Here is a 24,364-nt window from a genome sequence, read left to right on the forward strand (position 1 = left end):
GGAGACACAGAAGTAACCGGTGCGGAAGCATTTTGGACTTGAACTTCTCTCGCCCCCAACACCTCAACCAGCTCCTGCTGTGAACGCACATTTGCTGGTGCTTTATAATCAGCAAAGAACACGGACTTAGGTCCCCAAACAATAAAATACTAAACGAAGAGGGCTCATAAGGAGGCATTTTGCTTTTATGACTGTAGGTCTGCTGGTGTTTAATGGCAACGCAGCAAGGCTTTGGGACAATCTGTCACTATTTGCGCTCGGGTCAAATCTGTATTCCTGCCACAACACTGTTAAGATAAAGGAACTTAAGTCAGCTAAAATAGGAGCAGAAAACAAGTCAGCTTAACTTGAACTTATACTTAGAAATATCCCCAGAATGGATATTTTGAAAATATATTTTGTTTTACACATTCTTAAAGAAACTGGTGAATGGGCACTTTGCTGGAAATAAAAACTTCAGCTATAGGTGTCTGTATCCAGCCTTTAACAGAGTGTCTACTATTAAAAAACAAAACAAAACAAAACAGAAACAAAAACAGTGGGAGTTGGGGGGCTCAGTCGGTTAAGCTTCCGGCTCTTGGTTTCAGCTCAGGTCATGACCTCATAGTGTGGAAGTTCGAGTCTTGCATTGGGCTCTGCGCTGACAGTGGGGAGCCTGCTTGGGATTCTCGCTCCCTCTCTCTCTGCCCCTCCTTAACCTCTCCCCTGCCCCCTCCAAATAAATAAAATTAAAAACAAACAAAAACAAACCAAAAAAAATCACCCTCCTAACAAAGTGATGTTCTAAACTAGGGGTAAGCTAACCTTTAATGAAAGGGGGAGGCAGTAAATATTTTAGGCTTTGTGGACCTTAGGGTCTTTCTTGCAAATACCCAATTCTGCCAATTGTACCACAAATGTAGCCAGACAGGCAAACAAACGTGCACAGCTGTGCTCCAATAAACTTTCCTTATGGACACTGAAATTTTATTTTCATGTCTCAAAATCTTCTCATTTTTTTTCAACCATTCAAAAAAAAAGGTTTCGTGTATGGGCCCTTCAAAAAATAGGCTGCAGGCTAAATCTGGCCTTAGGCCTATAGTCTGCCAATCTGTTCTCTTATTTTTTTTTAATTTTTCTTTTTTTAACATTTATTTATTTTTGAGAGATAGAGAGACAGAGCATGAGTGGTGGAGGGGCAGAGAGAGGGAGAGAGACATACAGAATCGGAAACAGGTTCCAGGCTCTGAGCTGTCAGCACAGAGGCCTACATGAGACTTGAACCCACGAACTGTGAGATCATGCCCTGAGGCAAAGTCGGATGCTTAACCAACTGAGCCACCCAGGCACCCTGCCAATCTGAGTTCTAAACAGCCATCAAAGATCTCCCCATCCTGAGATTACGTTAAAAAGAGTAAAAAGTAATAAAACTACCTGTAGAAAGCCTTCCTCAGCCAGAATCACCAGGCTCAGGCTCAATTTCCAGGGGTCCCATGGTCACATGACCCAGACATGGGGGGAGGCGAATGTGGACACACACGCCGAGTGCAGGCCTGTGACAAAATGTTATTTTTCTACTCAGCACAAGCACCGAATTCATTTTGCCACATAATTCGTAAGTGGAGAAGGATCACTGACAAAAAACTCTTGGGAAAAATATGTACCTATTCTTAGATTAACTTAAATTTACACTAAATTACAGGTGAATCTGTATCTATATGTGTACGTGAAGGGGGCTAATATGATGTAAAAACATACCTAGGTTCAACTGGAAAGAAGTTTCAACAGAGTAGAAGTTCCATTAATATGAAGAGGAGTTCGTGCTGTTTTTAGAAAAGCATGCCCCAAGTTCAGGGTCAATTCTAGCAGTGTACATGGTTACATAACTGAAACCTGTTTCTCCTGCTTTTCTACCATCAACATGAAGGATGGGCAGATCATACGAACAAAGGGCCTGAACAGTATAGACAGGCTGCCTGTTCTCAGGCAGGCTCGGCGTTTAACCAGACCCCCCAAGTCAGCAACATACCCCACCAGACCAACTTTCTTATAAGACATGAGGGAGACAGAATACCAACACAATTCCCTAAATTTTTTCAGAATTTAGGAGTTTCAAATTCTACTTTAAAAGTAGGTTCCTGGGGCGCCTGGGTAGCTCAGTCGGTTAAGCAGTCAACTTCAGCTCAGGTCATGATCTCACAGTTCATGGGTTTGAGCCCTGCATCGGGCTTTGTGCTGACAGCTCAGAGCCTGGAGCCTGTTTCTGACTCTGTGTCTCCCTCTCTCTCTGACCCTCCCCCACTCAACACTTTGTGTGTGTGCCTCTCTCTCAAAAATAAATAAACGTTAAAAAAAATTTTTTTAAGTAGGTTCCCGTGATATTCCTTTTTTCTTTCCACTGGAATGTCTCCAGCAATTCTTCAGCCACAGAGATTCTCTTCATTAGGAAAAGGAGACATTAAAGTGTCACACCAAAAACAACACTCATAACTCCCAAGCAATTTAACAACAAAAACTCATTTCAACTTTGGGAAGAGAAAATAAAAACAGGGCTCAGACACCGTCAGATGTTGCAAATGAATACACACTACCTATAAAGAGATTAATGTAAAAAGACAAGCGACTATTTTTAAATAGATTAGCAACCACACTAAGATCTGAAAATTATTCCTTAATTTAGAACCGTCCCCAAAGCCAGCACAGTGAATCTTCTGTGACATATGTTTAAGACAGGGGAGCAGGAAAGAGAATGACAGATGATAACCTTATTTACAGCCAGGCACTTAGGCAAGGTCATGCATTTGAGATTAAACAAGATAATTATAAACCTTAAATAAGCATTTGATGGGTTTCTTGAAAACCCCAGTCACATCAGCCGTGTCCCATCCCCCATTCTCCACAATGTCTCAAAACTGCACCAGACATAGACATGGGTTAAAAAAAATTATGCACTATCCGTGCAATGAGATGCCAGAATGAGGTTGCAGAAGAGTATTTCATGACGTGGGAAGATGTGTACAATGTATTCACTATTCAGCACCAAAACACAAGCTTATGAAGAAATATGACCTCATTTTTATTGAAAATAAAAAGTCTAAAAAAAAAATAGTCAGGAAGAATGAACACACAATAAGGCATATGTTAGCAATGGTAATGTAAATACACTTTAAAAGGTATAATTAGGGGTGCCTGGGTGACTCAGTCAGTTAAGCGTCCGACTTCAGCTCAGGTCATGATCTCGCGGTTTGTGGGTTCGAGCCCCGCATTGGGTTCTGGGCTGACGGCTCAGAGCCTGGAGCCTGTTTCAGATTCTGTGTCTCCCTCTCTCTGCCCCTCCCCCGCTCGTGCTCTGTCTCTCTGTCTCAAAAATAAACAAACAAACAAAAATTAAAAAGGCATAATTAAAACTTGCTTCTTATTTTTGCTTATTTACATTTTCTGGTTTTTCTAGAACTATTTTTCACACAATATTTTTATAATTAAAAATTTGTTTCAATTTAAAAATACACGTACACAAATGTTTGCACAAACCAAGCTACATTTCTGGTTACTGTGAGAGCTGACAGCAAACCCTCAAAAGCAAGTAAATAAATCAAAAAGGTGTTCTATTCAGCACTGGCTTTAAGGTTTAAGAATTCTAATAACTTAATCTAGAAGACCTATAGAATTTATCTAATAGGAAAAAAAAAGACAAGACACTGAAGAACAAAGCCTCTCAAGAAAAATTCAACAGACCAGTGCGAGTCATAACCTTAAAACGGTTAGCCTTGGGGCCCCTGGGTGGCTCAGTTGGTTGAGCTATCTGACTTCGGCTCAGGTCATCATCTCGTAGTTCGTGGGTTCAAGCCCCACATCAGCTTCTGTGCTGACAGCTCAGAGCCTGGAGCCTGCTTCTAATTCTGTGTCCCTCTCTCTCTGCCCCTCCCCTGCTCATGATCTGTCTCTGTCTCTCAAAAATAAATGTTAAAAAAAATTTTTAAATGGTTAGCCTCTAACACAAGTATGGCTCGGGCACTCAAATGTTTGGAAGGTCCTCTCAATCCTGTCCATCCTGTCAGCCTTTCTGACTGACAGCATTGCCACCTTCCAGAGAGGCAAAGGTCTAGTAACTGCCCTTGTCTCGTGGGGATCTTGAAAGGCACAGACCCAAAGTCGCCGAAATGAGCAATCCTTGAAGGCCATACCACATTACCATTTTATCCGGGGGGAAGGTTCTTGAGACCTCCAGCCAGGTGGGTAACCAGAGGGATTGCTGACAGGCAGTCCAAGCCGTCTATCTACATGGCCAACGTGACTGGTCTGCTCTCACCTTTGGCAAACATGGCTGGCATGTACCTTGTTTGCAGGGAGTTACCCTTAAAGTGGCTTCCCCTAGAAGAAGGACAGTTTAGCCATCTGAAAGTAGATTTAACTATAACCAGGGGCACCTGGGTGGCTCAGTCGGTTGAGCATCTGACTTAGGCTCAGGTCATGATCTCCCGGTTCAAGAGTTCGAGCCCTGTGTCAGGCTCTGTGTTGACCGCTCAGAGCCTGGAGCCCGCTTTGGATTCTGTGTCTCCCTCCCTCTCTCTGGCCCTCCTCTGCTCACATTCTGTGTCTCTCTCTCTCTCAAATATAAACATTAAAAAATCTGAAAATCTATAATCAAAGATATGTTAAAGGCAGCCCAGATTTTGTAAATGTGGTCAAAGAGAACCTTTATCTTTAAGAGGCCTTATTCTGGATGATTTACTACTCTGGCTGATACAGGTACACTGTATGATCTATAAAGCATTGCTCATGCCAGACAGGAGGTTAATTACATGATACGGTGATGTGGAAATAATGCATTATTTAGCATTTCCTTAAACTGTCTCAACCGCCTCTAACACTCTGGCAAATGAAGAAGAACTGGCAACTTGGAGAGTTAATCTGGTACCGTTCGGCAGTCAGTGGACAGCCAGTCTAGCTTAGCCTTCCATGTGTTCCGCGGGTGCCCGCCGGCGACAGGCTAGCCCCGGAGTTCTCTGCGTCTCACTTGTCCTGTCTGCATCCCTTCACTGCCTCCGGAGTGCCACAGTACTCGGACTCAACTGGCCAAGTTTGTCATTAAAGGGCAGACCTTTAAGATTGGAGAGAGATCTATTTATGGCCCCTCATTATCATTTAGCACAAATATTAGATTCACATTGCTGATCTGGAAGTGTTGTCAGATAACGGCTTACAGAGGCATTTTAAGGTTACCAGCAAATCAAAAACCAAAATGAAGTATTGTCCACGCGGTTAGCACATCTATTATCAAAAAGGGAAGAGGTAACAAATGCTGACAAAGGTGTGGAGAATAGGGAAGCCTCACGCACTGTTGGTGGGAATGCAAACTGGAACAGCCACTCTGGAGAACAGCACGGAGGTTCCCAAAAGCAAGTGGGGAAGGGGCGGAGAGAAGGAAAGACAGAATCCCCAGCGTGCTCTGCACTGTAGAGCCTAATGCGGGGCTCGAACTCACAAAAGGCAAGATCATGACCTGAGCTGAAGTCAGCTGTTTAACCGACTGAGCCACCCAGGCGCCCCTCTGTGTTGTTTTTTAGTGAAAACTCCCATCAGTTTCCACGGGAAGTTCTGCTCAAAAACGGCAAACACGCTCTAGCTCTTGCTTGGCCTTTATAAACCACCTTTAATACCACAGAGCCAACAGCCAACAGAACAGACCCATGTAAATCATGGCTTGGTTAGAGAAGTTAAAAACAGACTTAAAACATTTTCAAATTTAATATTCTACACATTTTTCTCTAACACAAACTGACAGAACATGGTATTTCTTAAAACCTCCCACATAAGCAATTAAAACACACACACACACACACACACACACACACACACACACACACTCAGTGTACTCAAATCTACATGTGGAGTTTTTAAAACAAGTGAATTTTTCAACCATCAAACAACTAACTGTTCAAAACCATGGATTTTCAGAAGCATTTCAGCTAAATCTATTAAGCAATTATGGGGGTGCTTGGGTGGCTCAGTCGGTTAAGCATTTGACTTTGGCTCAGGTCATGATCTTGTGGTCTATGAGTTCGAGCCCCATGTTGGGTTCTGTGCTGACAGCTCAGAACCTGGAGCCTGCTTCAGATTCTGTGTCTCCTTTTCTCTCTGCCCCTCCCCACCTTGTGCTCTGTCTCTCTTGCTCTCAAAAGTAATAAATAAAACATTAAGAAAATTTATTAAGTAATTATGCATTAATGCCACTGAGTAAAAGTCACTGAATTTCTCCACTAATATTAGGTACTTATTATTCTCATTTTTATCAATTCTAATTTTTGCAGAGCACAATTCCTTTCATCCTTGGGGCTAAGCTTGTTTACAGAATAAATCACATAGTAGATCTACATATGGATTTGGCTCAGCTAAAGTGTTATGTCAAAATGGACACAATTCTAATTTAAAATTTCAAAACTATTTTTAGTGTTTGATTTTAAAATTTCACATTAAAAAATCTTTTTCAGTGAAAAAAAAAACAAAGAAATTAGCGAAGTTGGTCTGTGAAGAGCAATTAAATATACTTCACAAGAATTATAATGTTTTTAAGTTTCACACAAAAATACTACCTCCATCGGGGTGCCTGGGTGGGTCAGTTGGTTAAGCTCCCGACTCCTGATTTTGGCTCAGGTCATCATCTGATGGTTCATGGGACTGATCCTTGCTTGGAATTCTCTTTCTCTCTCACTCTCTCAGCCCCTCCCCTGCTCACACACACACACACACACACACACACTCTCTCTCTCTTTCAAAATAAATAAATAAACTTAAAAATAAAATGCTACTTGGGTGCCTGGACCAGTGTGCTCAGTTGGTGAGCATCCAACTTTGGCTCAGGTCATGATTTTGCAGTTTGTGAGTTCAAGCCTCACATTGGGATCTGTGCTGACAGCTCAGAGCCTGGAGCCTGCTTCAGATGCTGCATCTCTCTCTCGCTCTCTCTGTCCCTCCCCCTCTCACAGTCTGTCGCTCTCAAAAATAAAAAGACATTTAAAAAAGTTTTTTTAAATACTACTTCTGTGAACTGACCCACATTTGATTTCTTTTATCTCCAAATGCTTTGACAGAAGTAGAAGAAATCTAATGTGGAGGGTCAGTGCAAGAAGTGGTTCCTGTTAGCTAAGTGTTGGTAATGAACTAGCATCAGTGAAAGACTTCTTGAAGAACTTAACCCATGGGGCAGACACCACCCTTGTCTGCGTGCCCAGTGCCATGAAGGGGGAGCTCAGGAAATGCGAGTGGCATGTCTGCGACCCGGGCCCAGCATAAACAAAAGGGTGTCTGCACCAACAGGAAATCTGATAAAGAATTCATTTGGGAAGCTTAATGCTGTTTCCTATCTAGTTTCAAACAAGCATAAGTTCACTGGCAGAGGTGACTAACACTGATCCTGCTGGATGGCAAATTAGCCTGTAAGTGAAATGGCAGCAATGTTGTCACCAGAGAAAAGAAAGGGTGACTTTAGAGACATCTTTCTAAGGTCAATGACTCACAGCTAAACGTTAGACTAGGCTAGCAAATGGAAGCACGAAAAAGGGGAAAGAGACAGATCTTAATGTCTCCTTGACCTTGAAGCCAGGGAAAGAGAGATGCAAATTATACTTCATTTTATAAAACTCCCAACTACTGAGCTTCTCAAAGTGAGGTCTGTGGAGCAGGCCATGGCCATGATCTGCTGTTACTGGTCAATGAGAGGTAAGTACACAACCTGATAAGTATTTACAAGGAACAATCTGACACAGTAATTTTTCTATCTGTTGAATCTCATAATTTAAAAAAATTCAAACTTGGGTTTTGCATATGTCTGTCCTGTTTTTCATTTCACTTTCCTAGTGATTGGCTCTTACTGTGTATTTTTTATAAGTTCATTTCTTTATTTTGAGAGAGAGAGAGAGAGAACTAGCAGGGGAGGGCTGGGGGGCTAAGGGACAGAGGGTCCGAAGTGACTTGAGACTCAGGGTTCAAATCCATGAACCATGAAATCATGACCTGAGCCGAAGTCAGATGCTTAATCAACTGAGCCACCCAGGCGTCCTGGCTCTTACTGTATTTTATAGGAAGTACTGATCCAGAATAAATTGGGAAAAGGAAAGGTCCTTTACCACAGACAGTTTGGAAAGCAGTGCACCAGAGCACCAAACATCGAGTTGTGTGTGGACAGTGTGCATATTATGCTTGTAAGGATATTGATTTGCCTGCAATCGCCTCTTAAATTACTTGAATATCAGACACTTTTCAGAAGCAGATCATTTTGTCCATGTGTAATATGCTAAGCTCCTCTTATTAACATCTGAATTAATCTAGAAATATCTGGAATGCAAGCCAATCAGATACCATATAATCAACACAGGATGGTATGAGGAATTGAGATGTTAACACGATTTCCTCGAAAAAAAGGCAAATTCTGTGGTCAATCAAGCTTGGGCTGCCCATACCATCCATACCCCGCCCCCCTCCTGGGGAGGCATAACACACACCATAAGGATCCTGAGAAGGCCCGTAGTTCAGAAACTTGTTGAGGTGAATAAATGTGACCCTCTTTATCTAAACACGCAAGAACATCTTGTTCTTGGAAAGGAAAGACTAGTTCAAAGACCAGATGAGCAATCAAAAACCTGCCCTAAGTATCACTTACTGGCTGTGTGCTGTCTTTACTTGAAGTGGATCCTGCTACCCACCCCATACCACCCAGCTGCAGCATCAATGAACTTGTAAGATCACTTCCTAGTGAGCAAGCTCCTTCAGGACAAGAAACAGGTGCTCATTCTTTGTTCCCACAGCCCCACCTGCAGCCCAGCACATAGGAAGTGCTCAGCACAGTTACTAAGTTGTCTCCTAGGGAATGTTCTGGGTTGTCTTCTTATCCCCTACCCAGCAACACACACCCAGGATGGCTAATTCCGATGGGTCATTTTTTGGCCACTCCTTGGAATTCTGTGCCCTGGTCCCCTGGCTGGTGTGATAGGCACCTGCTATCCTTCCTTGGAAATGCAGACAAGCCCCTGAGTAGAGCCGGGAGGAAGCCCCGCACATGGCAGAAGCCATAGCCGGTGAGCATGCTCCGTTGGCCTCAACCTCTGAGCAGAGATATTTCTCCAAGATGCTGTGGCAGCCACGGCAGGGCAGGACTCCAGTGTTCCGGTTCCCATGTCCAAAGCCAGCCTCCCACCTAAACCACCTGCTCCCTCTCCTGAGTACCCACATGCTACATAGGAGGGTCCTGTGGAGCTGGATCGATATTGCTTTCGTCTTGGTGGGAAAACAATCAAAACACAAACAATCTCACAATCCCCAGACAGAAAGCACTGTCACAAAGAAATCATGTCAGAGCCTGATAGCATGTCTTACCCAACTAACACCATAATCCAGGTCCTATTCAACCTCTGGCTCCCCATTTCAACAATCAATAATAATACGCTTTTCCCTCAGACGACAGTTACTTTTAACTTCTATGGCTCCTCTGTTTACCTCAAAGGCAGAACCCAGAATCTGAGTGCCCTCTACAAGGTCGTGCGGTCGGCGAGATGTAGGACAAGGGACTGGGTTTCGTACACATTCTTCCAACCACCAAACCACGGGGTCTTTGTTAAGGTCAAAATTATCATGAAACATTATTTACACAGCACACAAGGAACTCGGTTCTGCAGCTGTTACAAACGCGAGCCACAACTTAAAATAATAAAAAAAGAAAAAGATAAGGACCCATTCATTTTACTCACTGTTCACGTAAACATTCAATGTCACGGAAGAATTGACATCGGAATTGGACACTTGAAATGTGTAAGTGCCTCCTTCATTCCCTTTTAATCTGGTTAGATGAAGTTCACTCACATATCTACAACAACAACAACAAAAGACAATAAATCAATCATCTGTGAAAAGCCTGCCTAAAGTGAGTGTCTTTTCCACCATTTTTGTCTGGAAATACACACCTATTGGAGGGAAAATAAGACTCACTTAATCCAGTATTGAAAAGATCGACATTAACAAATACAAACACATACACCTATATTTACTTTGGGGCAAATGGCTGCCTGGTGAGGGTGCTGAGTTAGTGGGGACGATGCAGCCACCTCTCCGTCCCTGGCTGTCCTCATGCCCACGGTCCCCACTCAGTCTCCTCCCCACCAGTGTCCTGAGCTCACCTGCACCGCTGTGCTTTCATGACACTCATCTGGCAGGACCCTTGACCGGCAGGCATCTACATGGAGGTGTCTCCACACAAAGAGTGAGGTCGACATGGTGGGCCCTCACCTTCCTTCCTGCAACTCCATAATCTCCTGATTTTCCCCCCACGCCCACCACCTCTTCCAAATGTCCTTCAAAGTACTTCCTGTTGAAGCTTGTTTTACAGCAGGGCCCCCAGATATGGCTGTGTAGACGGAGGGCAGGGTTCTGCCAGAAGTTATTGACAGGGACACTGGGATGGATACAGTGCCCTGAACAGCCCTGGACCCACATGAGCTACACACCATCTTAATGCGTCCCTGAGCAATCCACTCTTGCACTGAACTACTCGCTGTTGCTTACAACTTCCAAATCTTTACCTCTAGTTCAGACTTCTCAGCCCTACGCCTCCTCTACAGAGCTATTTTCATGGCTCCAACCCCCTGCCCTGCGGCTACAGCTAATAATGACTCACTCCTGCGACATCTTCCTGAGTCTTGCCCTAGGACACTTAGGCCCACTTGAAAGTTGACTGTCTATCCAGGTCTACAGCCAATGAGTGATTGACCATGGGGAGGGACAAAAGGCCAGCTCCAGAGGACCCCTGAGATCATCCTGTGGCTCATCCACATCCTTTCTCTCTTCCACCCAGCTCTCCTACTCCTTGGCACCTCTCTCTTCCCCTTAATGAAGGCTTTGATCCAGAATCCCTGTCCCAGGCCCTGCTTCTAGGGAACCTGACCTAGGATACTTCCTGGCTGAACATCTCTACTTGGGAGCCCATGGTCAACCTCAAATTCAACAAACTCCAGGCTGAACTCGCAGTATTTGCCCCTGCTAACCCTTCCTCCTCCTCAAATGGCATCACCCCTCACCATCTAACATGGCTGACAACACAGAATCTGAAAGGCCATCTTCAGCAGCTGCCTCTCTCTCCCACCCCCTCAACCACTGAGTCTTCCTATAGAGGTAGCCTGGATGCCTCCCAGACCCGTTCTCTTCCCTCCCATCTTTGCATCTTGACCCAGGACAATGTCATCTCTCACCCACACTGCTACAACAGCCCATAGATCCTGACTGGGGGTGGGGGGTGGGGGACACCTCTGACTGGGCATTTCCCTCGGGTAGCCATTTTGATCTTGTTCAAGTTACTTAGCTCATTTGTGTCTGTTTCCTCTTCTACAGAAATGATGGAACTAAGAGTGCCTGATCACAGGGCTTGTGAGGACTAAAATGATTAACTTAGTACACGTTGGGTACTTAGAACAATGCAGCACAGGCAGAAGCACCTGCAGCTTATAAGAGGGAAGCGACTTTGACTATTTTACTCTTTTAATTCTTTTAATTCTTTTTATTGGATTTCTTTACTAGTTTTCTTTTACTTGTTAACTATTTTATGATTGCCTCTATTTTCATCATAAATGTCTTGAGGATCAAATGAGAGGTGTGTGTGCAGTGACAGAACTTGGGTTCACTGCCTGGCCCAGAGCTACTGAATGAGGCTTAGTTTTCTTATGTTTTGTTTTTTGTAATATAATTTATTATCAAATTGGTTTCCATACAACACCCAGTGCTCATCCCGACAAGTGCCCTCCTCCATGCCCACCACCCAATTTCCCCTCTCCCCCACCCCCATCAAGCCTCAGTTTGCTCTCAGTTTTTAACAGTCTCTTATGGTTTGCCTCCTTCTCTCTATAAGTATTTTCTCCCTCCATGTCCCCCATGGTCTTCTGTTAAGTTTCTCAAAATCCACATAGGAGTGAAAACATATGGTATCTATCTTTCTCTGCCTGACTTATTTTGCTTAGCATAATACCCTTGAGTTCCATCCACATTGCTACAAATGGCCAGATTTCATTCTTTCTCATTGCCATGTAGTAGTCCATTGTATATATATATATATATACCACATCTTCTTGATCCATTCATCAGGTGATGCACACTTAGGCTCTTTCCATGATTTGGCTATTGTTGACTGTGTTGCTATGAACATTGGGGTACGCGTGCCCCTCTGCATCAGCACTTCTGTAGCCCTTGGGTAAATCCCTAGCAGTGCTATTGCTGGGTCATAGCGGAGTTCTACTGTTAATTTTTTGAGGAACCTCCACCCTGTTTTCCAGAGCAGCTGTGCCAGTTTGCATTCCCAACAACAGGTCTTACGGTTTTTAAAAAAAGGATTTAAGGCACGAACTCTCTTCTTTCTCTGAAAAAACATTTTTATTGTGTCTAGTTTATGCCAGCCACTGCTCTGAGCAAGCCTTAGAACTCTGGGGGTGAAGGATCTTCCATTCCACAAATGAGAAAACTGAGGCCCAGACTTCCGTGCGTGCTCTAAACACACAGCGAAAGGAAATACCAGTCTGAAGACTCCGGAAGCAGGCCCAAACTTCTTTCTACACCGGGTGTCTTCTACATTCATGGGTCACAGAAATAGGCCGTGGTAAACCAAAGGAAGACAGGGAAAATATCAAATAACCAGTACAAGGCTCTCTTCTTACCTGATATTACTTTCGTTGTCAGACTTGGGATAATCTTCCCATTTATCAGTGAGGGTTTTGTTCATATACACCCACCGTTGGTGCTCAGGCTTGGGATAGGCCTCATATTCAACAATCAGATCCACATTCTCTCCATCATTCACAAATATTGTAGTATTCATCATAGGGAAGATATTAATGAATCCTTTATCTGATTATAACAGAACAAAACAGGAAGAAACTGTTATCCACAGCTACCTGACAGAATACACAACTTCAACTTCAGATTACAAAGATAACAGACTGGTGTCAGGTACTAATAGGCAGTAATGAGTAAGAATGTTTTAACTTGCCATTTTACCTTTTTTTCCCATTCTATTTAATCTTGTAGAATTACAGTCAAAAAGTTAGAAAGGACACACTTGAAATGTTTATTCTTCCATCCCGGTCTCTTAAGCAACTCGCTTCAAGATCTAGCACCCTCCAGGGGCACTGCGGGGCACAGTCAGTTAAGCGTCTGACTTCAGCTCAGGTTATGATCTTGCGGTTTGTGGGATTGAGCCCCATGTCGGGCTCTGTGCTGACAGCTTAGAGCCTGGAGGTGCTTCGGATTCTGTGTCTCCCTCTCTCTCTGACCTTCCCCTGCTCATGCTCTGGCTCTCTCTGGCTCTCAAATATAAATAAATGTTAAAGAAAATGAAAAGAAAAGAAAAAATTAAAAAAAGACCTAGCACCATCCTGGAAGTCTTCTAGAACTATTTGTTAGGTTAGAAAGTGTTGGGACTCAGTGGTGAGCCCACACCCAGACCAAGTACGGTTGTATATGTGGTAAGAAGGTGTCAGAAATCAAGAGGGGAAGAGAGGTCAAATGGTCAATGAAGAGGCTGAAAGAATGTCATTTAGTATTTGAAGAAAAATAAACCTCCTATCTCATCACATAATGTATCACAGATAAAATCAAGGACAGCAAGGACAGCATTCTAATAACCAAACTGTATTTTAAGCTAACAACAGAATGAATTCCTATTACACTTCTACAGAGGGGGCAATTTTCTAGACTTTTTAGAAACAACAGAAGAGGGTTTCCTGGGTGGCTGAGTCGGTTAAGTGTCTGACTTCAGCTCAGGTCATGATCTTGTGGTTCCTGAGTTTGAGCCCCGCATTGGGCTCTGTACTGACAGCTCAGAGCCTGGAGCCCACTTTGGATTCTTTGACTCCTTCTCTCTCTCTGCCCCTCTCCTGCTCACACTCTGTCTGTCTTTCTCTCTCTCAGAAACAAACACTAAAAAAAAAAAAAAAAAAAGAAAGAAAGAAACAATAGAAGAAAAAAATCAAAATCATTAAAGTCCTAAGAATCTGAATACACAAGCATTTTTAAATGCCTATACTGTAAAATTATGGTAACAAAAAAGAATATGAAAATCAAGATGGAAAAATATTTAAACTAGGAAATAAATTTTTTTATTTTGAGAAAGAGAGAGCCCAAATGGGAGAAAGGGGGCAAGGGGGAGGGAAGAGAGAAGGAGGAGGGAGGGAAGGTGGAATGGAGTGAGAGGGAGAAAGAGAAAATCCCAACCAGGCTCCACACTCAGCATGGAGCCCAACACGGGGCTCGATCTTACAACCTGAGCCAAAATCAAGAGACGGACACTCAATCGACTAAGCCACCCAGGCACCCCTAAACTGGTAATTAAAATAAGGTATCACTTTTCACATATTAAAAATAGCAAAACTTCAAAAAAGCTGTTAAAACAAAGTATATCCATCCTATGGAAAAATAGCAAAACTAATTTGAAAGAAACTCAATAATTTTGCAAGTGTGGTAAAAGTAGCATGCTGAATTACACACTGTAAGTTGGCACAACTCTTTCAGAAAGCATTTAGCAATATAGATTTTCTATAATTATCTATTCTCCAATTTAACCCTGTGATTTCCATTGGAGAGCTCTTCTTAGTGGATAGCTACATCCAAAAAGAAAAGCTGTCTACTCTCAATATAATCACTTTAAAAAAACCAGGGCACTGGTTTAAAAAGTTGCCCTTAGAAATGGTTATATAACAATAATATAAGAAAGAGCTTAAAAATGTAATAAAGTAATTGCCAATATTATTTTTATAGCCACCATTTATGGAATGTTTGTTATGCGCCAAGAACCGCCTTAAGTAGCTTAGCATTACATTTTAATTAATAATCATGACAAATATTTAATTCCATAACAATACTTAGGGACAAAGCTTAGAACTCCTAATTTAGAGATGAAAGACAGCCAGTCCTGGAAAGCTAAGAGCCAGCTGCCAAGGACAGAGTCCCGATCTGAATACACGTTTCTGAGAAGCCAAGGTTGGCTTCTTCTCGCTGTCATTTATCCCTAGATTCTCCATAGAATACTTCCAATTCGAGAGACAGAATCAGGTTGTGTGCATCACCGACAACCTGCTATCTACAAAAACATAAGCAATAAACCACTTCTTAAAAACGATTACATCACATTAGTGGGGTTACGGGAGTTTTCATTTTCTTCTTTAAATTCTTTTTCCAAATTTAGGAATTGTAAAATTTAAAAATAATTTTTCATTATTTTTGGCACTATTTGGCTAAATACAGTAAGGTCCCCCAGGAATTGTCATTATAGCATTGGCTGCCCTTTGGTTTTCCTATAGACTCAGAAGAAAAACCAGAGTCCAACTCTCCTTTGCAGTAATGGAACTGGATCTGTCACAGGTGAGAATAAAAACTCATCCAAAGGAAAGTTGGATTTGGAAACCACCACCTTGTTCTAATACCTAAATCGTAAATTAAATCCTCTTGTCATTTTTAAAGCAAATTTACGTTAACTCTGGGAATAACATAACAAATGTTTCATCTCAATGCTATGTTACATTTTCAGGTTCTTTTTTTTTCCCCCCAAGAGACAGAGAAAGACACAGAAACCAAAGCAGGCTCCAGGCTCTGAGATGTCAACACAGAGCCCGACACGGGGCTTAAACTCATGAACTGTGAGATTATGACCTGAGCCGAAATCAGACACTTAAGCTACTGAGCCACCCAGGCGCCCCAGCAGGTTCTTAGGGTCATCAATTCAAACACACCCAACGCAAAACCCTCCAATATTACAGATGACAGTATCTGCACTGAAATGAGTTCTCTCATCATCACCATGTATATAAACTACCAAAGTTCCTCCTGAGTTTTCTAGAGTCCTTTATGGGCTCAATAAAGTTTTATGTCCTAGAGCGGAATAGAGCTTCAAATTCAAGAAGTATAAGAGTTATTAGGATCAGAGAATTCCATCAGGGTTGTCTGAACATGAAGTATGATTTTTTTCAGGTACTTCTGCATTAAGAAATTGTTGCGGCATTAATAACATTTAACCAAGTGCAAACTCTATCGATGCCAGGCACTTCCACAAATCTATCGCCTTTTCTCCTCTCCGCAGCCTTTGGAGTGAGAGGCTGGCTTTCTCAGAAGAGGAGATGCAGGCAGGTGTAAAGTTGGGTGATTGAAAAGTTAGGTCCAATTCAAAACTGGGGGGACCATCCCAAAGCCATTCCGCATCCTATGCACACCTGATCTTAGCTGAAAGGCCACGAAGAGAGCTCCACATAGTCTTCAAATCCAACCTCCAGCCCCAAAATAAATGATGTTTCTCTTTGTCCCCCCCATTCTTGTCCCATCCCAACCCACCCCGAAACAATACAAAACCAGATTTGGTTTCACAGCCACAAGCCCTTCCAGTTATACAGTTATATTCTTGGAAATTGATGAATGGATTTTAAAAATCTGATTACATACAATAATATGCTCAAAACATCCTTACTAATTGCTTTCTGGAGCTGAAGCTGATATATCAACATGCTCCCTAATCAACTTAGCAAATTAGCACTTATGGAGTTTAATATTTTAAAAGCATAGCTTTCTATTCAAATTAATAAATGGTTCACAATCACGTTTAGGGAAAAAGTAATAATACTCTTTCTGCATGCTGACTCTATAATTGCAAGTAAAGGGTCTTTTCCACATTTAGTCAGTAATGCCTTCCATTACAACATGGGCAGAAACACCAAAATTATATGAGATTATTGTGGAATAAATCACAGACCTCTAACATTGCTTTATAAATTATTGAAGAAACATGGGGGAAAGAGGAGAGATGAAAACAAATATCACATCGTTTTATTATTGCTCATGATGAAGTTTTGCCACTCCACAAATGCTTAATCAAAGTCAAGCGTTAAGAACATAACTGCATTAAAAAGATGAGAAAATAGATTAAATTCAAACAATACTCAAAGATTTTTTTAAATGTGTAAATAAAGTAATTTAAAAATGATTAGTATTTGCAGTAATCAAAAACAGCACCTCACTACTTTCTGCTCTCATTAAGTAGATCTTGGAAAATAAATATTTTGTGACTTTTCCAGAGTAGGGAAGCAAAGGTTAAACCTTTGCGTTGTATGTACTGGCTGTGATGCACTTAGGACCACAGGGGTCATGATCCAGTTTAGAGTAGGTAGAACCAATGACCTAACTAACCCCACTGGACCTCCTTCCTGAAGGTTTATGCTACGGCCTCTGAGGTTTATGACAGGTAGAAGCGAGAGGTGTACTAGGAAGAAAAAGCCCAATTCAGCCCTTCCTGCAACAAATGAACTAGACCCCGTGGGGAAAAAAGATAAACCAAAGACTGAGGCGCCTCTCTAGGAGATGCAGAGAAATACTTTAGGCTCTCAGCATTCGCTCTCCTTCATAGAGAAGGTCTACACCCATTTCCAAACTCAAGTCATTCAGGAAGGACTAGAACTTTTGAAAATGCTCCGCTTCACATTTAATTGTTCGGTGGGGAGGGGAGGGTTGGATGGCAGAAAATGGCCCATTTAAACAATTTCAGTTACATTTTTCCACTTCCCTTCTATTCAACTGGTAGAATTTGCTTTTGTGCTCTCGTTGAAAGAGGCCACCATGATCCTTTCATTCATTCATTCCTTCCGTAATAAAATTTCTAAGAATCGCTTTAACATTCTATTAACATCAAAAGGAAACTCTCTAGCAATTTCTTCTTTCACTGCTGTCAGTACTTTATACGTTCCCATAGAGATATTTACCTACTACTTCCAAGGTTGTTGTGACATTTGCAGATCCAAAAGTATTATTGGCATAACACATGAACACTCCAGAATCGTTAACTCTTGCTGAGCTGATAGTCAACCTCTCCTGACGCACAAAATTGAAGTCACCTTGATGCCAGCTATTACTCTGTAGCTGTGCGTTTGTTTGCTGGTTACAGAAGGAGAAAAAAAAAAAAAATCAAAGATTACCATAACATTTATATTCAGAATCTTTCCTAGCTAGCTAAATTAAAAATAGCAGCAATTAACTTCTCCATATTAACATTCATTATACACTACTTAAGTAAGAATAATAAAGCATCATGCCAAGTCTGTCATTGGAACATTTCATATTACTGGCTTATGTTGAAAGATAGTCACTATTAATGATTAGGAAAAAAACATGAAAATTCATTTCTTAATAACCATAGCATACATAATTCCAAATTCACTGCATTAAGTATTTGTTTAACAGCGCCAAATTTTAGAAGTTACTATATAAGAAATACCACAGAACACTGATACTTTACAATGAGTCAGCAGAGTTAGGTCATATCAATATTTCCTGTTACATGTATTTTTGTTTAATTTTATATCCTGGTGATTGAAAGAAAACACACCCCTAATAATCACATTCTATTAACATTTATATTATTTTCATGGATAAAAGTCAAATCATAATGTCTAAAACAAGCTTGGAAATTCATCCTACCATTCTTACCCAGCAGAATTTTGGCAACCATTAAGAGGGTTTCCAAAGTAGGTAAGACATGTAAAGACCAAGCCCCAAATTACTTAAACATGAGCTGAAGAGAAAAAGTTACAAATGTACTCATGTGATATCACCAACCACACATGGAGAGATTTCTTGTATGGAAAGTATCATGGGAATAAAACATAATGTAAACTATAGCCACTCTCTGAAAAGATTAAAGGGAATACCAAATAGCTTTCTGCATCTTCCAAATTTTCTGTAATAGGAACACATTCCTATTGAAAAAATAACAACTAAAAAAATAAAGTAAACAGAAGCTGATATTCACACGGAAAGAGATCAAGGGTATTTGCTGGCCAGGCCATGGTGAACCTATTAGCATTAGGCCATTCTGACAGTATTGTAAATCAGAACAACCCTTGTGGAAAGCAGCCTGGCAGTATGTCCACACCCCTGATCAATTTCAGAAAATTAGGTCAAGGAAATAATTCAATTTAAAAAAAGCTCAAAAATATTTACTGCAGTGAAATCTCAGAGATGACCTAACATATCAAGTATCAAAATCATGAATGTGAAAATAAGTGTTTACATTACTTAAAACACCTAAATTGAATGTACCTTAACACTGCAACCATGTGATAATGCATATGCACTGGGGCAGAGAAAAATGAAATATGAAAAAAAAAAAGGTGGGCAATATAGTCTTGATAAAGACCAGTCATACAGTGGGATCAGCATCCACCTTTTGATTTCGACTCAGGTCACAATCCCTGGGTCATGGGATTGAGCTCCACTTCGGGCTCCACACCGAGTATAGAGACTGTTTAAGGTTCTCTCCCCCCCACCTCCTGTCTCTCTCTCTCTCTCTCTCTTCCCCCCCTTACCCGCCACCCTCTCTACTGCTCGCATGCACAATTAAAATAAATTAAAATAAATAAATAAATAGCCACATAAAGACTATTGGACCTTTTGAAATGCTTGAGGTCCAATCTGAGTTGTGTTGTAAATATAAAATATATCCCAGATTTTGAAGATTTAATAACAAAAAGTAATGTAAAAATAACTCCTTGATACTTTTTGTTAATTACATATAATATTTTAGCTATAAAAGGTTAAAGAAGCTGTATGACAATCAATTTTACTTTTGTTTACTCTCTGTCATGTGCCTACCAGATAATTTTAAATTACAGAGGAGGCTTATATTATATTTCCATTGCACAACACTGCTACATGCAATGGTAGAATTATATCCGTTTCTCTTTTTTCCTCATGTTATTATATTTTTGGGGAAAAAAATGTTTTACATTAAAATGAGCATACATAAGAGCAGACTGCCAAAGCTGAATGTTTTGAAATAAAAAGAAGAGAAACCTGCTCTGTTAACGAACTGTGAGATCCTGAGCAAGTCGAGGGAGGGATACTAGCAGTCTCAGCTTTTGTTTCTGAAAGGGAAGGAGAAAAGTTCTGAAAGAAAGGTCTTGGAAGGCCTTTCCAATTTGAAGCACTAGGCAGATTTGAAGACACTCCCTTCCAAGAGGTTCTTCTAATAATTGGCAGAAATCTGCCATTTCACTGCAGAAGATTAATCAAGAGGATACAATAGCAAGGTGAGGTGACATTGTTCTGTCCTTTCCTGGTCCATCATGTCAGAGATTTTCTCTGCAAAGGCAGAGCGACAATGGACAGGCAACCTACCACATTCTAGATTTATGGGATCTCTTCCTCTAGTTCTCCGAAGAGTCCAAAGGTCTTCTAACAGGGAGTTAAACAGGAACAATGAACATGTCAGTGTGGGAAGGGATAGCTCGGTCCTTAGTGGTGTGGTACCAACACCAAAACTGAAGACCATTGTTAGGATACTGTCAAATATCCCAATGTAAAGTGAAACTACAAGGGCTTAGAAGCATTAGAAAAGCCATCCAAGATTCCCAAGTGTTGAATAAATGCCAAGACTCTCTTAGATTATAAAACACCCAACAGCAAAAACTCCAGAATAGTCATCTTACCCTAAATTTCATTGTGAGTTCATTATTCTAAGGGGTCAGGATCAAATACCATGGATTTTTTAAATAATTTGATAGTGCTAACAGTGTTCAGTATTTCAAATTCAGCCAAGGGAATATCAACAAAAGATTCATGGATGAACCTTGGCCAAGAGCCATGAGCCCCATCTGCAAGTCACACATTACATATTGTTTGCATGTGATTTCGTTTTCCTTAACCCTTGAGGTGCACACTGGGATTTCCCCAAAGAGCTCCCCATACTGAAGGCTTATCTTCCAGTGCCAGTGGATTAATTGGGAATGGCATGCAGTACTCCTGGGAAAGAGGGTTCAGAACAACACCGCCAGGGGTAATTTAATTTCTCATTGAAAAAAGGCTAGTTTTCAAGTTATACTGAGGCTCAAAGACACACATGGTATAAACTGTTTTCTCATCTGAAATCAAGGATTATAGAAAGCCAATTAACAGAGGATTGTATTCTAGAAGGTCAGTCGAAAACCCATACATAAGCTACCGTTTTTATTAAATCATATGATATGGAAACTAAAACTGGTTTCTCTGAGCCATTGGTTTGAAAGAGCAGATCTACTACAATCCATTCTCCTAGTCAACGCAGACTTCATTAGCAAGGTATCATCCATCACAAGTCCATGTGAACACCATCATAGGACTTTGCATTACACTAATCACCATGGTTACTTACTTGGAAAGCATTCTTTAAACAGGCATGAAATTACCAATGCTGAATAGAGCATGAGGAGGAAGGAGGAAGAAGAGGAGAAGGAAAGTATATGGTATCTTTTCTCCCATGCAATGCATATATGTATACTGAAGAAAAACCACTGTGATCGCTAATTAATTAGATGGCCAAGATTATGCAAATAAAATTATTGAGACTTCAGGAGATGCGAATTTTAAAACAAAATATTTGGGAATTTAGACATTTTAAAGACCTTGCTAGTAAGGAATATTTAGAGAAAAAAAACTTCATATGACTGGCTAAAATTTACTTAAGATATGCCTAACATAGTAACTGACATCTAGTAGACATTCAATATGCATTTGTTAAATGAATGAGAACTTAAGTATGTCCAAATGTTTCAGATCAAAGATAACCATTTTATTAATAGTGACTAAAACAAACAGAAAACCATTAGCAACTTGATCTCAGGTAACCAGCCTCCGCGGGGAAGTCAGATCAATACAAAAAAGAAACCCATGTCTCAAATGGATAGGCCACTTAGTGGGAAAGCAAAGAGCTCTCTGGTTAGTATCTGAGACCATTTACTCTTTTTAAACATGAAAGGAAAAAAAAATGGACAACTTTCCCCAATATTTTAAGTAATCTGGTCTGGATAGTTTTGATAATAGTCTGAAAAATCAAGGTACTGAACGCAACTGTTAGTTTTCTTAAAAGTTTCACCATGAAAGTCAAAGAAACAGTAATAGAAGTCTCAAGTTCTCTCTTTGATTTTCTCAGCATAAATTTACCAAATGACATGTATTTGCCACTAATAATGAAGACACACATCCACATATGGTGTTAGGAACAGGGGAAATCTGCATCTCGACACACGCCCAGACAGTACCACCTCAGACACACACACCAGCTGAGCCATCCCCGGGACAATGAAGGGACCCTTTGAAGGAAAAAACACCTTAAAATCTCCCACCAAGACAGAACCACCGATTGGGGAAAATAAAGGGAATACGCCACTCACCGGGCTGTTTTCCTTGATCCACATTGAGTCCACGGAACTGGACACATCCTTTATCAAACACATCACGGAGAATTCTTCCCCTTCCCTAAGAAGATAGCTTGCTTTGGACACAGACACAACTGGGACAGCTCTGATGGCTAGAATAAAAAGAAATGTGACCCTCAAATAATCTGTTCTAGGATATGCCATTTTCACTTACCTCTTGTCCTCAAATGCGCACAACTTACTTGGTGGCCTGTTAAATAAAAGATCAGGTGTGCTGCTGACTGCTCTGTATTACTTGCACGTCTGCAGGCATCAGCAATTAAATCTTGCATCCTTCAAGCAAATTCATTAATACTGGGTGAAAAAGATAGGACTGTCTGCTCTGAGATTATAATGCTCCTTGACAATGCTATTTTGAAACAGGCAGCAGCCCTGGCAGAGGGAAGTGGCTTTAATCTTTACCTCACACAACCCTGATGGTTTCATGAGGATGTGACCCACACCTAGCTATATTCTCTTAACCAAACAGGCACTGTTCCCATAGGCCGTAAAAATAATATCCTGCTCGTGTCTGAAAATCTCCATTTGAAATGATCAAACTTTCCTTAATTCCAACGAGCACCCTTTTTCAAAAAGCCTTCATACAAACCAAGTAGCTGAATGCCAACTGGTGTCGAATTTGATGATCTGAGATGCGAAATCTAGACATCTTCCAGCTACCAAAATAATCTACACAACGCCAGGATAACAAGGCCGATACTTGGTTCTTGTCTCCTCTGAGTGTGAATAGCTTGGGAATGCGTTAAAATTAAGTAGCTGAGGAGAAAGTCAATTCCTCCATCAATAGTAAATCAAGGAGTGAATAATGTGTATGCTAATCTTTTCAAACAGGGTAACTAAAGCTTCCCAGTGAGTTTTTTCCTGCAAGGAACACCTCGTGCAGTTACAAAACTCAGGGTGTCCCAATGTCAGTTGGTTAAATGGCTGTCCCTTCCCCACACGTGTAGCTTAGATGCCAGTCACTGGTCAACGCGCTCCCCTGGAGGCAGTCGTGGACTGTGGACCGGTCGTGTAGGGTGGGGACTATGCAACAAAGAATTCACAAGCAGCTGACAGTAGTCTGAAGCTGGGGGCAGTGAGGAAAGCCAGCTGTCGGACTGCTGATAGAAAGAGGGACTAGCAAGAAGAGAGAAGTCGTGTATCAACTGACATCGCCAGCTGCTCCGCCTCCCAGAAGAAAGTGAGAAGGAGCCCCGTACCTGCCCTCACTTTCAGGGTGAATTTCTTTGACAGCACGGACTTGCCCTTCTGGTCCGCAGAGCAGTGCAGGCAGAGGCGATGATGCTCGCGCTTCACGTTCCTGATCGTGATGCCAGCCTTGGGATCAGCGATGAAAGTCAAGTCCTTGGGCAGAGGCTTCCCCTCGCACCCCCGGAGGGAGTAATTGGTCACGTTTGGGTCTGTCAGAGGACAGCGGACCAGTGTATCATGGTCTTCTTTCCCATACAAGGGAGGGTCCACGAGGAAAAGCTTTGCAGGGTCTGCAGCATACGAAAAATTAGTAGTTTGAATGGTGGAAAACATTTTTTAAAAACCTCACACGACTCCAATGTTTTCCTTTGCGAGCAAAAGTAGAATTATTCCAAATACTACTAATTAAGTAACAATTAACGTTTGTTAAACCCTTTCCATGTGTCAGACACCATGCCTGGGCCATTACACTTTCTTTCATTTCATCCTCAAAACATCCCCATGTGATGGGGACTGTCATCATCAGCCTTTTATACATGAAGAAACTGAAGTCTCAAAAAAGGGACTCTCCTAGGGGAGCCTGGGAGGCTCAGTCGGGTAGGCATCTGACTTTGGCTCAGGTCACGATCTTGCAGTCCGTGAGTTCGAGCCCCGCGTCGGGCTCTGTGCTGACAGCTCAGCTTCGGATTCTGTGTCTCCCTCTCTCTGCCTCCCCACCCCTGCTTGCACTCTGTCTCTGTCTCTCTCTCTCACACACAAATAGATAAACACTAAAAAAATTTTTCTTTAAGTGACATGGTCCAGAAATGGCAGAACTCAGACCACAGTCCAACTGATACCACAATTTGAGCTCTTAAAATCTGAGGATACTTTATTACAAAACCTACTCTTTTTCTATAATACAGGACACTCTAAGGAGCACGCGCCAAGACTAA

General features: G+C 41.5%; 1 protein-coding gene across 2 annotated transcripts in view; it reads right to left on the reverse strand.

Annotated features, from left to right (window-relative positions):
* The window catches only part of KIT (KIT proto-oncogene, receptor tyrosine kinase), an 85,168-nt gene that overhangs the window by 20,962 nt on the left and 39,842 nt on the right, over positions 1-24,364 (reverse strand). For both annotated transcript variants that reach the window (XM_029945691.1, XM_029945690.1), the window contains exons 3-7: positions 23,438-23,719; positions 22,194-22,330; positions 17,751-17,922; positions 12,669-12,858; positions 9,723-9,838 (exon numbers count right to left, since the gene is read on the reverse strand). In XM_029945691.1, coding sequence (XP_029801551.1) covers positions 9,723-9,838; positions 12,669-12,858; positions 17,751-17,922; positions 22,194-22,330; positions 23,438-23,719 — 897 coding nt within the window. The remainder of the gene's footprint in view (positions 1-9,722; positions 9,839-12,668; positions 12,859-17,750; positions 17,923-22,193; positions 22,331-23,437; positions 23,720-24,364) is intronic.

The sequence above is a fragment of the Suricata suricatta genome, chromosome 1 (genome assembly GCF_006229205.1).
Source record: "Suricata suricatta isolate VVHF042 chromosome 1, meerkat_22Aug2017_6uvM2_HiC, whole genome shotgun sequence".
NCBI classification, from domain to species: Eukaryota; Metazoa; Chordata; class Mammalia; order Carnivora; family Herpestidae; genus Suricata; species Suricata suricatta.